This window comes from Numenius arquata, chromosome 1, assembly GCF_964106895.1.
Source record: "Numenius arquata chromosome 1, bNumArq3.hap1.1, whole genome shotgun sequence".
NCBI lineage: Eukaryota > Metazoa > Chordata > Aves > Charadriiformes > Scolopacidae > Numenius > Numenius arquata.
In genome coordinates this window covers 107,716,486-107,735,151 of record NC_133576.1, presented here as the reverse complement: position 1 = coordinate 107,735,151, position 18,666 = coordinate 107,716,486, and the positions used below count along the sequence as shown (strand labels likewise).

Sequence of the window (18,666 nt, the reverse complement as noted above, 5' to 3'; positions counted from 1 at the left end):
AATCACTGACAAATTAATGTATTTTTCAGCACACAAAGTAGAACAAGATCCTATTTGATCTGCATCCGACATTGAGATTAAAATCTTTGATTTATGAGTTGATAAATTGTTGTGAGTGTTGTGAGAAGAACAGGAAAACAAATTACATTTTCAATTGCATAATAGCCCTTTACAAAACATGCTTAATATAAAAAAAATACTATTTCTTTACATTTCCTCATGAAATCCCAAGAGCCTAAATTTCAAATAACAATTTCTACAAGTCAACAGTGTGCAAGAACTTACCACCACTTTGTATCTTTGAAGGCTCATCTTCATCTAAATGTTCGAAAGCAGTGACAAAATCATCCTCAATTGAAGAAACTGAATGATTAGTGTCATCGTCTTCTCCATGGGATGTCTCTGTTTGATGTTTTTGCGATGAGTTTATTTCCACTGCATATCTTATGCCTGTGGTATACTTGCTCAGCAAGGTAAATATATAATCAACTTTGATCCTTGGGAATGAAGGAGACAGTCTCATCACACAAAACACTTCAGGAAGTTGATTCTTGAAAAAGAGAGCAACAAGAAAGCAAACACAACAATCCTATAATTATTTCAACTGTCAGGAGTAGCAAGGGATTCCTTCAATGCATTATTAGGAAGAGTAAAAAATTTATAAGTATTTTAAAGATGAGAAAATGAATGGAACAGTTTGTGTAGAGTGACAGTTAAAGTCACTCATTTTCCTAACTACTGCATTCTGAATAAATCATTCTAATAAAACAAACAAACAAAAAAAAAGGGGGTTGTAATACAACCTTTATAATACATACTCAAGAATCTATTAAAGAATGAATGGTAAAAATCCAAAGAGAAAGACAATATTTCAAAGCCTCTTTATGCTGAATAGCACACCAGTTCACAGGATATTTGTTTCTCCAAGGTATTTTTTATCTTATATGCAACATAATTAAATTTAGCATGTATGATAAATCAATATGGCTTTAAGAAGTTTGCTTTAACAACATTTATAATTGGAAATAATATAATTAACATAATAATATTGGAAATAACACTGAAATAAAAATAACAGAAGTTATATCATTAAACAGCATTTATAATTTAAAATAATTTTTTAGTAAGAAAAAAGCCCACTGAGTTTTACAAACACCTGACATTCATAATTCTTGGCACCTCTGTTTCAAGAAGAAAAGTCTGCTGAGGATGAAACCTGTATCTAAACAGAGATAAGTAACTTGACAAGTTTCATCTTCCTTGCAAATTGTCAGTGAAAGGAACTAGTTTAGCAGAAGCATGGGATCAGCACCATAATTAAATATTTATTAAATATTTTCTGTTAATAATACAGCACTCAAAAGCACAAAGTTCATTTTGAGATTTTTCTAACATTCATTTTAAAGAAACCACAGAAACATAACAACATTAGTACTACCGTGGTTAAGATGGCCCAAAACAAAAAGCAAGACAAGGTGTGATATGACTAAACTCTTTATGAGGCCAAATATAATGCTTCTGTAATTAAGACATGCAAGAATATATAGAATTTTTACCTGATGTTTCAAGACATAAGGTTTTCCCAAGGTTTTCTTTACATCTTTTAGAAATATAACCTCATTTTCTTTTAGTTTGCACAACTGGAGCGATTTCAGAACATCTGGAAGCTCTGAAGAAACAGCTGCCAACTCCTGATTTAAATATACAAACACATTGACAATACAAAGTGAAAAAAATAACATGTAAATGATAATGGGTTTGATCTCATATCGCCCCTAAATAGTAACAGCTGCTAATTTTGGTAAAGCTTCTCTTTTCTCCCGTTTCTTGCCCCATCTCCCACTTACTCTCGCGAACTGTGGCGTAAAGCTTGTGTAAACAAGCTTTAATCCAGTTCACACTCATGTCCAGCTCACTCTTCTACCAAAAGAAATTCCACTGTCACAAAGGAGAATCTTGTAAGCGCTGAAAAGCGGCTACACATCCTACAAAGGAGGCAACTAAAATGAGAACACTGAACTCGGCTAATAAGGGTTCTCAATGGATCTCTACATGTTCTTGGTGTGCTTTGTTGGAAAGGTGGTTTAGCCCCCATTACAAAAACAAGGACAAGGCACTTCTTTAAGCATGATGTTGGATAACTTCCAGATTTATTTAATATAGAAAAGTATATTTATGAAATATATATTCCAAACCACGCTAAACACTACTGATCCACATGGTACAAACCAAGTTTTCATAAACATATTCAGCCCAATTTTCTCTAAATTCCACCTAACTCTAGACAATCAAATAGTTCTTACTTGTACTCGAATTATCAAGCACTTGAATTAACATTTCCAGATCATTCTCACACAAAGACTGACCCAGGTAATATTTTTAATACATATAAACCACTGATGATTGTATTAAAATAATTGGTTTCAACTTTTCAACAATATTTAAAACATAGTTTTTTAAATGCTCAAGATACACATATTTTATCTCTCGAACACCAAAATTTCTCCATCTAAAAAACTTAGAAGAAATCCCCAGTGCTGAAGAACATTATTTTTCGATATACATAGATATATACTGTACCTGCAAATGAGCAGTACCCATCTCTTCAGCAAAACCTATAAACGTAACCTGTAAAATAAATACATGAACGTATTGAGTACAGAAAATAACTTTTTTGTTTTCTGCAGAAATTGAAGAGTTAAAAATTCAGCAGGATTTACCACAAGGCTTCATTCTACTGCCATGAAAACCATAACATTGGGGTTGCATAGTGTGCTCAAACATTAGCACGTAGTCTTACATAAAGAATAGTAATGCTATACAATTTGAATTGTGAAAGGTCAGATCAGATTGAAGAGCACATACCACATTTAAAACCCACCAAATACACATTTTTCTAGTGGCCTATTGGCTGGTATACACCGAGCAAAACATACAAGTCTCGTTACATCTGTTAAAATAAACATGATTTTGCAAAGATCAGTGCTCATCTGTCCTTGCTTCAGGCTGGACTAATGTAAAACAGTTCCAGTCTGAAATCTGTCCATGCTAACAAACTTTGATACATTTGGATATACTGAAAAGAGCACAATGCCAACATATTATACAATTTACCATGTAAATTGATTAGCCAAGACACAACAGATTACTTAAGCCACATGTTTGCATGCAATATCCAAGTAGACAAATCCCTAAAGTAAAAGAATTAAAATATTCAACCTCAAAAAAAAAAAAAAAGGTCTCGTCAGGCTCAGGAACATGGAATATGTCAGAAATGACAGCTTTGCCTCAGTTTTTTGTGCTTGTGGGCAGGGAGATATTTTATCAGATATTGTCCCTCTCTCCTGTTGACAGTTAGGTGTCTTGTATTGTTCAACATGAACAGACCAAAGAGAGTCAGTATTTTGTCTTACCTTAATTCTTCAGTGTCAGATCATCATTTATTTTACATCCACTACTCAAACTTTGTTTCAAACATCAGATTTCCTCAGTTCTCGTTTACTATTTCCCTAATGACAAATCAATAGGGTATTGACATGCTCAAAAAAAATCCCAAGGCATTTCTTTTCAAAACAACATTGTAAGAAAATTAATTTTGCTTCCATTTTGTAGATATGGAATAAAGGACAAAGATTAAATACTTCACTGATATTTGGACTTAAGTTTGATATGGCTTAGATTCAAATATTTCAAGGCACTATGCAACAGACTGAATTTTATGTATTCAAGCCACAGCTCATACTAAATTTGTAGCAGGTACTCCCTGTTATTCTAAGGTAGTCAGTTGGTTCTCAAGTTCAAAAATAGTAAAGAACCTCATTATGTTTATAATAATTTATTATTAACTGGTTCAGCTACTTGCTTGTGCATACACAGAATCTCTGAAAAGGATGGAGCTAGGAAAAGAAATGGCTGAAAAACAATTCTGTTTTGAACTGTATTTGAGTTTTTATTATGTTATTTCCATGTGAGACCCAAAAAAAAAAAAGAGACAATCAAACCCAAACTTGCTTGTAAACTGAAATAATACTAAAACAAGAAAAAATCTGACTTATTTATTTCAGGGGGTCTCCTGCTGGGAAGCTACTATGCCCCCAGAAAAGATCTTCCTGTTTACATCCACTTATCCTTATTTCAGTTATGACAACATCGTAAATGAAACAATGCTTCGCAGTAGCATTCCAAATAGCTCCAGACAAATTACAGGTCTCCAGCACCATATTCAACTGTGTTAACTATGAAACCATCCTGTTTGAGCAACATACCCTTTAACTCCTACATCTTTTCTTCAACTCCTACATCTTTTATCTGCATGACACCTTTCAACTTCTACATCTTTTTATCTGTACAGTACCTGCAATACGAACTAAATTCCTCCACAGAAGAGGCAAAATAGCATACAATTTAAAGGACTTGGAAAATAAACAGTTCTCTGAAGAACATTTTGGGATGCTTTAGGGTTTGTTGATGCTGGTGTTTTTTGGTAGTTTGGTGATGGTGGGGTTTTTTAAATGGGTATTTTCTCTTTTGTCTTCTTGCACGCCCCTTCCTCGTCCTCAAGATAATCATTCCAACCCTTTCCTTCTCCCTTGCGATAACTCATTGTGCAAGATAAGGCAGCAAGCAGGAGTCATAGCTTCACACAAACAAAGGCCAGCCAGTCCATACGTACACTGACAGGCCAGGAGACTGCTATCAAAGAGACCACACCACTGCCAAGTCTGCCTGTTTTTTCCTCAATGACAACATTAATTTGGATTTCTTTATTGTGCCCAAACTCCAGTTCTCACAGAAAAATGATCACCTTTTAATATCTCAAACATGTCTGAAGTTAGTACACCAGTTCAAAAGTTGTTGGGAAATAGGCCAGGGAGATAGAAAGGATGACAGTCAGTAACATAAGAGGCATCTGGACAGGCTAGATTGATGGGCTGAGGCCAATGGTATGAGTTTCAAGAAGGCCAAGTACTGGGTCCTGCACTTGGGGCACAACACCACCATGCAGCGCTACAGGCCTGGGGCAGAGTGGCTGGAGAGCTGCCTGGCAGAAAAGGATCCGGGGGTGTTGCTCGACTGCCAGCTGAACGTGAGCCAGCAGTGTGCCCAGGTGGCCAAAGAGGCCAACAGCATCCTGGCTCATATCAAGAGTAGTGTGGCCAACAGGACAAGGGAAGTGATCATACCACTGTACTTGGGACACTGTACACTGGTGAGGCCCCACCTTGAATACCGTGTCCAGTTTTGGGCCCCTAACTACAAGAAAGACATTAAGGTGCTGGAGCGTGTCCAGAGAAGGGCAATGAAGCTGGTGAGGGGTCTAGAGCACAAGTCTTATGAGGAGAGGCTGAAGGAGCTGGGGTTGTTCAGCCTGGAGAAAAGGAAGCTGAGGGGAGACCGTATCGTCCTCTACAGCTATCTGAAAGGAGGCTATAGCAAGGTGGGTGTTGGTCTCTTCTCCCAAGTAACAAGTGATAGGATGAGAGGAAATGGCCTGAAGCTCCACCAGGGAAGGTTTAGATTGGATATTGGGAAAAAATTCTTCCCCGAAAGGGTGGTCAAGCACTGGTACAGGCTGCCCAGGGAAGTGGTTAAGTCACCATCCCTGGAGGTACTGAAAAGATGTGTAGACGTGGTGGTTAGGGATATGGTTTAGTGGGGACCTGGCAGTGCTAGGCTGATGACTGGACATGATGACCTTAAAGGTCTTTTCCAACCTAAATGATTATATGATTCCATTCTTTAACCTGGAGATGGTATATGAGACACTATTTTAAGGTTATCAAAATCGACAGGTACAGCAGAAATCAATTAAAATGGTACAGGAAAACCTAAATTCTGGTTATCATAAGTCTGGGTAATTATCTTTGCAGTCCTAATAACGTTCTTTCAATGTTATTCTGCATATAGGTGTCTTTCCCTATATGTTCGTAAGGAAAAAAGTACTCATTCTGTGGCAGGATACTGACCCTCCTATATTTCAAGGAGAGGGCTCTTAGTTGCTTGAGCTAATAAGGTAACTAAATATAGTCAGCTATCTTTCTCCATAGGGACCATCATCACAGCCGTATAAAACACATTGCCAGCTATTCGTCAGGTATTTGCTGCAAGACAAAAAGGAGGGGGGTGGGGAGGTGTTGAGAGGTTCCGCAGATTCTAGAGCATGGTCTGTCTGAACAGACACAGACAAGTTTTTGCCCACTTCTCCACTGCTCAGCTCTTCTTCTTTACCTCTAATCTGTCACAGCTTTCCATCTTTCACAAATTCAGCTTCTTGCCTACTCCCCAAATGTTCCATACAGTCATAACCTCACAATCCAGCCAGACCCCAAAAACCTGGTGTTACCCAGGCAATCCTAACTCATCTCTGCTGGTCATACAATCTGCCTCTTCCCTTCCTCCTGCTACTTCCCATCCAATTAGCAATCTTCCCTAGCCGCTTCCTGAGTCTTTTTTGCTTCTTTTCTCCCTACCTCAGCTCCTCTGCCTGGCCAGTTCAGGTCATCGTCTCCTTCTCTAAGCTCCTTGTCAGGCCTGTCAACTGCTACCTAGTAGTCTTCCAAGTCACTTAATATGAGATACATGGTACTCATTGCTTCTTGCTTTTTTCTTTTTCCTTCGGAGAAACTGCTGTTAGTCTGGTAACTCAAATAATTGCAGTCATTCCTTCTCCCAGCTTGAGGTGTACCCAGACAGTCCTGCATTCTGTCAAGGTCTACTTCTCTTCTCTCCAGACCTTCTCCAGCTTTTGGCTCATCTGTATTAATGTAAAAGAATTCCAGATCTGCAATGTTGAGGCTTCAGATTTAAGTGCTGAGCTCAAGGCAAACAAGAGCAATCACTTTAACTTTTATCTTTAGACCTGGATCAAATTGTTTTGCTACTTCGTCAGGATACCCTCCATACAGTCTCGATCACAGGAGTGCTCACGAATCCGGTACACCCAGTTATACAGTTCTTACAAAATCATCTATCTACACATTTTGGTTTTTCTGAGTTTCACAAATCCTACAAAGCAGAGAAATGTCATCTGGAAATGTCACAGCTATTTTCAACACTATGGTAACTGAATTCAAGAACAACAACAGGGGGTACAGATTTTACAGCTAGTAACTCGCAGCACTGTTCACATTTACCATTCTGCAACTTCCCATACTGCTACAAGGTAAGTCATTTTCTGTCATAGCCATGAAATATATATAAATGATCAGGTTATGCCAAACCTCAATAAAATTATCTTGTTCTTCCTGATTTAGACATTCCTCTGCTGATACATTGCATAACTCTTTTCTGCTGTGTAGCAGTGACTTCATAGAGTGCAGTACACCTTCACCAAAACTCTGAAAAACAATGAAAAAAATATAAGACAAAGAAAATGTATTTTCAGTTTTGGACACAGGGTCCATTCATCTATCCCCTGTCCCCCATAGGTTTCCCTACTGGTTTTTTTCCCTACTGTTCCAAGTTACTTTGTATACAAATCACCAGGTGCAAATTTTAATTTACTTCAGGACACGGAACCAAAACACTTTTTTTCTTAAGCAAAACTTTTATTCCAAAAGAAGCTGACCATTCTGTATTAAAAAAAACAAACCAGGGTGAGAACATGCAAACTTTGAAAACAGAAGAATCCAAGAAGACATCCAAGTCCTATCTATCCCTTGCATCCTTTATATGGAACTTTTCCATCAGCTTTTCCTTAAAAAGGATGAAAAGCCAAGAAAAGTAATGGAGGAGGCTTCAGAAGGGAACAAACAAACAAAAAATACCAAGAAAATCCACACACGTTCTCCTTCCCCATTCCCTGAAGAACATGAAAGAACTGTAACTTAATCCCATGTAATTAATTCTTATGACATTTCTTTTATTTACACTTATGGTGACATGCAAACACTCACAGATGGCTAAAAAAGGCTTAAGAATCTTAGAATTTCTCCCAGTGTAACAAAGCACAGCAGAACAAAAGAATTATCTTCACTGCTATCTGAAGTCAAATAAAACAAGACGACAGAACAATAACAAAAACTGGTACTCTCAGCTTATAAAAAAGACAACATCCTCTCACTTTTTTTTTTTTAGGAACTTAGCAACCTTTTTTTAATTTTTTATTTTAAAACTGTCATCTCCTCTAGCAAGTGGTAAGGTCATGAAGAAAAGTAAGACCATGAGGTGTTTATAAACAGTTAATCCAGTTATTTATTCTCTTTATGATTGCCCTGTTAAAAATGAAGAAATCAGTGTGTCCAACTCATGACAAATTATTTCAAATTCGCATAGCTCCTAAAACAACAGTAGAACTGCTAGATAGCGAAACTGAGTCAGAGAATGTTTTGTATTTCTGATACTCCCACAGCAAAACCAATTTGTTTATAGTAAAAAGTGATTTATGTATTACAGTTAAACTTCAAGAAAGATTTTTTCTTTTTTCCCCCCGTAGGAAAAAAATGGTATCAAGTACTACTGCACAGAAGCCCAATTATTATAGCATGGTCACTGTCACCATGCTTGTGCTCATGGTGATACAGAATCAGGTAAGCATTTCTAGGATACATAGACAAAAGCAAAATAGAAACTTCACTTCAGGATCCTTGAAATTAGCAAAATATATTTCAGAGTGTTAGCAAACAAGGCCCTTACCACCCTTACAGCCAAGGTCAAGTGACATTAAAGCATTCGGAACAGTCATTTTTGTGGAAAAATAACAGCTGAACTATTTTAAAATGCATTTAAGGCAATTATTGGGTCATACAAAAGAAATTAATGAAGCGTTCATCCAATTTCCACTTTCATCTATTCCTTTGTCCCCACATGTTTAGCTGCAATTTACCTCCACACTTTGGTAATATATCTTTGCACTTCACAGAGTATGCTTACTGTGTCTTTCTCTTTGATTCTCTGGATCTTCCAAATTTACAGGTGCCTGCAACACCAATATTGCTCAAAGACTCTCCCCCAGTAATTCCCCCATTCATCTCAGACAAAAGTAATTTGTGAAGCCAAGCAAGCATGCTGAAATGTCTCATTGTCAGCTTCTACAATAACTTAATCAGTCACAGCACTCAAAATAGTAATTAAAAAAAGTCATACAACGTGACCTGCTAATTTTCTGTAGACCAACAACAATACAGTTTGAGAAGGGCTTATTATTCTCTAGTAGTTAGGTTTTCTGAGGCTACAAGCTACCACACAGACCTTATAAATAAGCAAGTATTTTTCCCTAGTTTAACATCCTGAAAGAAAAGGCAGGATGGATAACTAGATCAGGAGTATGGCAGTAGGAGCTACTACAGTTCAGGTGAAAGAAAATCCAAGATTTTGGAGAATACAAAGTTGAAGTAGGAGAAGAAAGATGCAACAGTTGGAAAAATCTCCTTCGGGTCTGGAAGAATCAGCATCCAAGACTATACAGAGGTCTGGTGGCACACTGATGGTGGCACTACATAACCAAAAAGAGAAAATATCCCTATTTAAGGAGGAGGAAGGAAGTGATGCATGTTTTTAAGGTCAAATTAACGAATGTAATTTCAGAACACAGAAAGAATAAAAATATGGAAATCAACAGGCACAACACAGACTTAGAGGAAAGATCTCAGCTAGCTGGACTTCCACAGATTATTTACACTGAAATATTTGAAGAGTTAACAAAACCAGCAAAAGACAGAGCTTACTAAAAGAGCTGTCTCTGAAAAAAAAGAATTTGCCTAAATGGAGTTAGCAAAGCCAAGCATCATCATCATTAACAAATTTAATGGGGGAAAAAAAGTAAATACTTAGATGAAATCTGATGATAATTCAAAGTAAGCAGGTGTCATCAGTTAAGGGGAAGAACAGCACATCATACAGGAAGAACTTGCTCAACATGAGAGTATTTTAAAATATAACCGTAGGAAGTACAAAGTTATGTCCTTAAAAACTAAAACCAAGCTTTAAAATAGAATTGCGAATTCACAAGCTGGGAAATAAAATAATTGAGTGGACTTCCTGATCTTGATATAGTAATGAATGGTCAATATGATAAAGCACTGAAAATAGCAAACATGACCTAGTACACATTCTTTAGTGAAAGAACTGATATCATCAGAGTCACTGAGAAGGGCATCCTCTGTAATTGCACGTACAGTATCATCCACATGGGAAAAGAAGATTAACTCACAACAAGCACAGAAAGTAGGACTATGAAGGATAATCGCTGGAATGTAGAAGCTTTCATACAAAAGCAGACTAAAACCTTAGTTTACACAGTTTCCAAAAACCAAGGCTAACAGAGGACAGATCACCAACTGTAAAAACATCACGAGAGTGAACATCAGCAAAATGAAAAAAAAACCAACCTATTTAAGCTGAAGAATAACGACATTGATGAACAAACAAGTATAAATTTGCTGTGAATAGCTTCAGCCTGAAATTTGTAAGATTCTTAGCTATTACAGCACAGTGTCCAAAAAGACTTAGAAACAGCAGTCCATTGAGGTGTGTTGGTTTTTTTTAATTGTGAGACTATATATAATAACTTTTTCATATTCTTATCAAAATTGTGCTTGTGACAGCAAAGGACTGGACTCAAATTTGCCAATTTGACAATGAAAGCAAGTTCTTTTACAACCCCAGTCTAGGAGACAGGCAACTACATTAAAAACTGAAAATGAGCAAATTCCCAAGACTATCAGGTCCTTACTTAGACTGAGAAGAGGCCATCTTCAACTGAAGGATGTAATTTGTTTTTATAAATAGTTAAGTACTTCCAATATACATCGACTATGGGCAAAAACCCCCAAGCAATCTATAAAGCTCGACTCGCTAGGCCTGTGCGCTCCTTCCTCACAGAAATTTGAAAGTCACATGTCTTGCAAGAAATCCTGTTTCAATTGCAAGCACAGATTTTGAACTTATGAAGTTGTACCAGAGGAAAAACACAAATATCCTCAAATGTGCACAGAACAAGACAGACCTGAACAATAAAAATCCTTGTCGTGCCTCTAGCTCAAATAAGAAAGTCAAAGTTTGCACTGTCCTCTTTGTGGCCAGCAAATCAAGAAGTGCCCTGACTTTTTCCTGTTAAGTATTACAAAGTATTACAAAGAGGACATGAATCAGACCGCAAGCTGTGAATCAACAGAAGATGAAACATGGTGCAGTTCTGACCACCCTACTGCCTGGCCCTGTGAAAAAGGAATGAAAGTTCCACACTACTGTACGAAAACGTAGAGTTTCGCAAGAACGCAAAATGACTTGACTGTAGTTAACGAACTGTTTGAGCTGAAGATTTCTCATAAATCAATCAAATAAAAGTTTTTAAATCATGTGTCTTGAAGTGAAAGAATATCACCCATAATTACAAAGTGCTTAATGCATGGCAGTTAACATTCCATATCAGGACCTAGAACAACTGATTACCTGCCTGGCGGTCCCGTAACATTCATAATGCTTACCTTCGCCTTCAAGCAGTTTCTACAGGACCTATACCACAGACACTGTATCCTTAAAACAGACTTCACAGAACAGTTTTCAATGAACGCTACATATTTATCTTTTAATTTATTTCATATAAACTTGAAAAATCTGTGCTCAAACTAAGTTATACTCCAATAAACAAAGCAAATTTTAGCAAATAAATACATCATGATTTCATCATATCACCTTAAAACAAAAGGCAAAAGCATGCACCCCTTCCTTAAGTCATCCTGTCTCCCAGGTCAACTACGCTGAATATGCCAAACCATAAAGCAAAAGCAGTTTCTTTGCCTACTTGAAAAGTTAAGTAACCAAAACTAAAACATATGAAGAAAAAAAAAAACCACCCACCCAAAAAAACCTAACCAAACCTACCAGTTCACTTTGTTCTTTATTAGACTGTTGCAATGAAGACAGAAAAGCTCTGAAATAATTTAAAAAAAAAATACAGATAATTACCTTTTTCACAGATATTCTTGGTTTCATTCGATTGCCCTGAGCCCTGGCGTATGTATCCATGATTTTACCAATCTTAGTATTCGATGAAAGAAGTCAGCTCAAAAATACCTATGAAAAACATTTACACTTCGTTATTTTATGCGTCCCCATTTATTTTGTATACATTTTGAAAATGCAAGTAGACTCAACAAGAACCAATAAAACCAATTAAAAAGCATTTTAAAACTGAGAAAGATTAAACAGCAAACCATCAATATTGACTGTTGTCTTTAGAAAAGTACCACCATAACTACTTTGAAAACAATGCAGGAAATGTAAAACACACCTTACAGTTAGTTCCAACATTTTTCTTTAACTAGATTTCAAGGCTGCGTTGGTGAAGGAGGGAGAGGGGGAAAGGAACATTACATTAAATATTGTTTTCACTATTGCTGATACTCTGGTGAAGTTTATCAGCAGATTCCTGCACCATACAACATACTAGAACTACCCTTCAACAATCTCCAGAGGAAAACGTACTACTTACCTACTCAACCCACTGGCCTATTTATTTCTGTCAACTCTGAGTACTACAGACAAATACATGTGACTCCTGTTCAGGCTAACATGTATCAACAATCTTGCTCTCTGGCACAGCTCTGGGCAGTCCTGTCTCCGCTGGCAAAACACAGGGGACCAAAGATACATTTACCAGCGCTTCACCAAAGTAGGTCAGAAGTTTTTGCTCAAGTCAGCTACCATTATTGATGTTAAATCTAATCCTAACAACAAGAACAACAACAAAAATATAGTAATGAAATTAAAGCAAGTTTTTCAACTCTCCCTGTTTAATCAGCAGCAATGAAAAGAAACAGAATAATCTAGTTTGTTTCATTCATCTCTACATCCCCCTAAACCAGGCAATAAATATAGGGTATTTATAAAGACAAAAAGCATATGCTGGGCTTTTAAGTTCTATGGAAGTTTTAATACTTCATCTTTTCCCACGGTCACACAATTTAGCTAGGAAAAAGAACTCCTAGACTACCAAAAGACTCCTAGACTACCTTACCAGGTAAGGAGCAAATGCATGTAAAAATGACTGCAAAATAAAAAATTAACACCAAGATATCAGAGTATAGGTCTCCTTTACACAACTGACCGGCTTGGTTTTCTCAATCTTATCTCAAGCACATACTTAACCGTTATATGGGAAATAATCTTTATATGGATTTCTTCAGTATATGTAATTTAAATAAGTAGTAGCATTAAGTAACTGTATTCTTCATATTCCCCCCGCGGTACCTGTAAAAGTAAAACCTCCTCAAGAATACAACAGCAAGAGATTATTAGTTACATCTATTCGCATTCCACCTTGATTTCTGCTTTCCTTCATAAAGATGAACTTGCTAAAATCTTAGAAGAAAAGTTACACTTATGTAAATAAACTGCAACATTTTAATCTCTAGAGCACGGCGTCTCTCTTAACAGGATGTCTGAAGTTTGGAAAGTTAAGACGATGACATGAAGCAGCTAGGTACATAGTAGACAGATTATATATATATTATATAAACATAATAAATACAAATAGAAAACAAATCATAACAAACTTCTGTGGATGGAAGATTAAAAAAACACAATGATGCTTCTGTTGAGACTTGTGTTTAGAAAAAAAAAAAAAGCCATGAAACAATATTAAGCAAGAAAAAGAAATCCACTTTGCTTGTCCCTACTGCTCTGTCTTAAACAGCTAATTCATTCTGTTAATCTAATCATATCAGGGAAATAGCCTTAGACACATCCTTGTCCTAAGAAGAGCCATCTATGGGAAAAGCTGGTTTCTCACACAGGGTCAAGTCAATTACTTGAGCTCTACAGTTTTGGACTGATCACTCCTTGCAGCAAAAGCCCGTCATAGCAAAATCACGGAGATGACTTTATAACCATGTTGGGTCCTGCAGTATTTACTCAGGCACAGCAGTCTACAGTTACACTGCCTTCGGGTAGTACGCTCAGTATTTTCCTGTGGCATCAGCTAGTAAACTCTGGAGATGTTGAGTTTCATCACAGAGCTACCTGCAGTGTCACTTACCTCACGAAACCAACAGTCCCGTAAATCACAGTATAAAAACTCTGAAAGATGATGGACAGAAACTACACCAGTTTATCAACACACCACCATAATCATTGTGTCTTGACTGCATCCTGTCCTTCAGCATTTGAATTACACAGGTTCTTCCCACCACCTCTAGCATCTCAGTTCTCCGTCATCCATTTCAACGAAAACTGAAGGGTCCCACTTGTCCAACAATGCAACAAAATCTGAAAGTGTTCTTTTTAATACACAAATTATCAGTTTTGAAAAGAACAATGGTCCAATCATCTGAGAAGCACCAAAACTTCAAAACTAACTGGAAAGGAAGTGAAAGCACTGACAAACAAAACAGCCTGGAAATAGCTCATTTCTTGTGCAAATAAAACCTGCCCTCTAAAATTATTTTTACTTCTGCATATTGTATTTGACTATGAAAATTAATTTCCTCCTACTGTAAACACAAAAAAAGGGGGGGATAAATGGCAGCAGTATCAGACATAAGAGGAAGAGGACTTTCCTGTTACTGAGTAACTATCAGTAGATGCAGAAAAAAAAAAAAAAAAAAAAGAAAAAATTTATCATGTGAATAACTGATAAATACCCACACTAAGTTTAACCAGCTCTACCTTTCTAGCAAGTTGGATTACCTTAAATCCATTTCTCCAGTGATTTGTTGAGGAACACCTTTCTCACCAGTCCATGTAATTAACTTTCCCAGTCTTGTTTGAATGTACGTAAGGAATAAAACTAAATAGTGAAATCAGCTTAACGGAATCCAACAGGAGTTTTGCCACAGATTTCATCTCTTTGTATAAGTTTATCCTATGCTTAAATTTATTAAAAGCCAGTGTGTCCTAACAATCATTAGCTGATGGAAGAATATGTATTTTTTGTCTGTAAAGTGCAAATGCTCTGAGTAAATCTCTTTAATAGCTGTCAGGGTATATGCGTAAATGTGCACATCTGTGTTAAAAGTATACAAAGACTTTGAACCACATAGGGAATAAATCTGAACTATATGTAAAATATTTTTATTTCATGAGACCCCACATGGAGTACCGCATCCAGCTCTGGGGCCTCCAACATAAGAAGGACCTCAACCTGTTGGAGTGAGTCCAGAGGAGGGGCACAAAAATGAAGAGGGCTAGAGCACCTCTCCTATGAAGACAGACTGAGAGAGTCAGGATTGTTCAGCCTGGAAAAGAAAAGGCTCCGGGGAGACCTTAGAGTGGCCTTCTAGTACCTAAAGGGGGCCTACAGGAGAGATGGGGAGGGACTCTGTATCAGGGAGCATAGTTACAGGATGAGGGGTAATGGTTTTAAACTGATTATGATTAGATATCAGGAAGAAATTCTTTACTGTGAAGGTGATGAGACGCTGGAACAGATTGCCCAGAGAAGCTGTGGATGCCTCAACCCTGGAAGTGTCCAAGGCCAGGCTTGATGGGGTTTTGAAGTGGAAGATGCCCCTGCCCATGGCAAGGGGGTTGGAAACAAACGACCTTTAAGGTCCCTTCCAATCTAAACCACTCTATGAGTCTGCGATTCAATTATATTTCCAATAAAAGATTCTAGCTGAGGACAACAGTGTATATCTGATTATGTTTCACAAGAGTATTTTTGCTGTAGTACTGTTAAAAAAAAAATAAAAAGACATCTTTCCTTCAAAGCAGAAGTACTTTAACACAATGACCTAAAGCAGCCAAAAGAGCTTTGCAAATCATCAGCAAAAGCCAGGTTTAATCAAATACTGAGCTGTGAAAGGTTCATTCCAAATATCAAATTTAAAAATACCTTAGAAACAAGATGCACTCTTCTGTAACATTAGCAAAACAATTGCTATTGAAATCCAAATGAAAGAAGCCTACACTGACAAGTGGGCAGAACAGTCTAATGGATCCTTTTCTATTTCTTAATGATTTATCACTTTCACTAATTGGGTTGGCAGTCTTGAAAAATTCTGTTCTATAAAATGACAAGTTGTCTTTACCACAGCCACATCCACACTAAGAAAAGAGGGCAGGAGGGAAAACATCTCTGTTAGTCAGCATTAGTGACAATTATGAAAGGCTGAATTTACTTTTTCTTGTTTGGTTCTGTTTTACACTGTATTCTTGTTACATAGAGGCATGGCATGAATACCAAGCTTCACCAATTTCAAAAGAATCCTTCAGTTTCTCTGCCTAGATCATTGCTAAAAATCATTGCCCCCCACCTTCGCCCCAGTCCTGGGTCTGGATTCTCAAATGCAGCTTAAGAAAAAAATTACTACTTGTTGTACTACATTTTGTCATTTATGCAATTAACTTTAAATTTCTGTACTTTATTTTGTTGTGTATTTCTTACATAATACAACTAAACCAATTGAGAGGTGTATTGATTTCTAAGCAGTAGCATTTCCTCACACAATCTTATTTCCCCTTAGACAGAACTTCTCCAGAGAATACCTTCTTTAGGAGGTATGGGGTTTTTTGTCCAGATTATATCATACCAAATGATTCGTAGAAAGAAGGAAAAATCTATATATTATTTTCTCACACTGAGTAAGACTTTCCACCACTATACTTCTTCAACTGCCAACAGATTTTAAAGAATCTCCAAAAGATAAGGAACTACAAGGCATCAACCAAGATGGCATAATTCAATTACTATGCCTCAAAAAAAAAAAAAAATCATCTTGCCTGCAGACCAAGAAACTCACCTGGACAAATGGGACCAAATTTATTTTAAAATACTTAATTTCTCAAGAATTAATTGAATATTGGCAGTATCTATCACTAAAGGCTAACTGCACAATTCTGAAATAATCTTGCAAATAGAAAACACCTTAAGGCTCTTCCCAGGTGTAACCCGGATAAATTAAGCATATTGTGTTACCCTTTATTTTAGTACCACTGCTCTTTCCCAGATAAAATAGAACTGCTTTTGTTTTTCCTCCCTATCTCTCTCTGCTAACATCTCAGGGCTTCAATAAGAAGGCTATAATATCGGATCTACAGTTCATAACTCAGTCCCCTTCCCCCCCCCCGCCGCCTTCGAATACTGGGGGAAACCAGAAAAAGGTACTTTAATCGTAATAAAGAAAGCCTCACAAAAGAGCCAAGAAAGTAAACGAGCAATACTCGCTGTTCCCCCTCCCTGAAGGGAGGAGGAACGTGAAGAGGGAGGGGGAGGAGACACTTTTAAAAAGCGAAATATTGAGAACGGGGTGAACTTATTTAACCCATGTGCATCAACCACGAGCCACCCACTGCGGGAGGCAACGCGAACCTACTTGCCCCCCCGCCCCCCCCCCCCAGTGCATCAACCACAACAACACGGGCACGACCCAGCCTCCAGCCGGACAACCCCAGCGGTGGGGGGCTGCCCACCCTGCCGCTCCCTCCGGCAGGCCTCCGGCACAGGCCGCCGCGCCTACCGAAGGGCTCTCCGGGAAGGAAGGAGGGATGCTGCCAGCATCTCAAACCCTTGGCTCCACGGGTCTCGAGGCCAAGCCACTGCGTTACACCCCTCCCTGTGTCGTCTCCCCCCTCCGCGCCCTCCCCTCAGGTGCGTGCGGAAGACCCGCAGGGCCCGTCCGGGGCTGCGCCGCCCCAGGCCACACGGAGCCGGCTAGGGAGGCGCCAGCAGCGCCTCCTCCCCGCGGGGAAGGGCGGCTGGGTAGGGGGGGATGCTCTGCCCCTCCTCCGCCACCTGTGGGAGCGAGCCCCGGCCTGACAGGCCGGGAGGCTGCCCCCCGGCCCTGCGCGGGGAAAGGAAGCGGTGGGCCCCCCTCAGCAGTCCAGCGAGGGGGAAGAGAGAGAAGAGCGGCGCCTCGTACCTGACCGCCTCCTCAGTACCCGGCACCCGCAGCCATTTCACCGCCAAAAGCCACTGGAGCCGACCCTGGCCCCGCCGGCCCCGGTCCCGGCCCCGTCAGCGCCGCCGCGGCGCAGCGCCCCTCCGCCGCCCGGCCCCGCCCCGCCCACTCCGGCCCCGCCCACTCCGGCCCCGCCCCCGCTCTCGCGACGCTTCCCACCCCCACGCAGCCTCTCGCGCCTCCGGGAGGGGGGCGGGGCCAGGTGTCACGTGGCGGCGCCCCCATTGGCGGGAATTGGGAGGACCCTGCTATAGGGGCGGGGTCGGGTTGTTGCGCGAGGCTCCTCACTGGCCGCTCGCGCCCGGGGCGGGGGTCGCGGCCCCTAGCGGTTCGCTCGCGCCCGGCGGCCCCAGCCGTTACGGCCGTTACTGCCGTTACTGCCGTTACTAGGCCTCCGGGGGGCGTACTTCCCTCCCTGGAGGAAAAGCCAGCTTGTGTCTGCCTGGCCGTGAGAGGGTCACCTCGCCAGGTCTCCCCAGGCCCTTTCAGGGAGGAGGCCGTGGGCTGGGTGGAGCTGCCCCACCGCCCCGCAGCGTCATTAGTAGGAAAAATTTCTACACCGAAAGGGTTATCAAGCACTGGAACAGGCTGCCCAGGGAAGTGGTGGAATCGCCATCCCTAGAGGCATTGAAAAGCTGGGTAGACGTGGTGTTTAGGGGCATGGTTTAGTGGTTTTATCAATGTTAGGCTGATGGTTGGATTTGATGATCTTAAAGGTCCCTTCCAACCCAGACAATTCTATGACGGTCACCCGCTGGGGAGCCTCTGTGGACAGCACTGCACAGTCCCAGCCACACAGCAGCGTGGGGTGGCACAGCCACAATCA

General features: G+C 39.6%; 1 protein-coding gene across 1 annotated transcript in view; it reads right to left on the bottom strand.

Annotated features, from left to right (window-relative positions):
* AKAP11 (A-kinase anchoring protein 11) overlaps positions 1 to 17,936 on the bottom strand; it is a 39,582-nt gene extending 21,646 nt beyond the window's left edge. The window contains 6 exon segments of the mRNA XM_074149993.1: positions 286 to 550; positions 1,557 to 1,691; positions 2,581 to 2,628; positions 7,221 to 7,337; positions 11,908 to 12,015; positions 17,802 to 17,936. Of these exon segments, the coding sequence (XP_074006094.1) occupies positions 286 to 550; positions 1,557 to 1,691; positions 2,581 to 2,628; positions 7,221 to 7,337; positions 11,908 to 11,967 (625 nt within the window). The 5' untranslated portion in view covers positions 11,968 to 12,015; positions 17,802 to 17,936.
* Between the last annotated feature and the right edge of the window lie 730 nt (positions 17,937 to 18,666).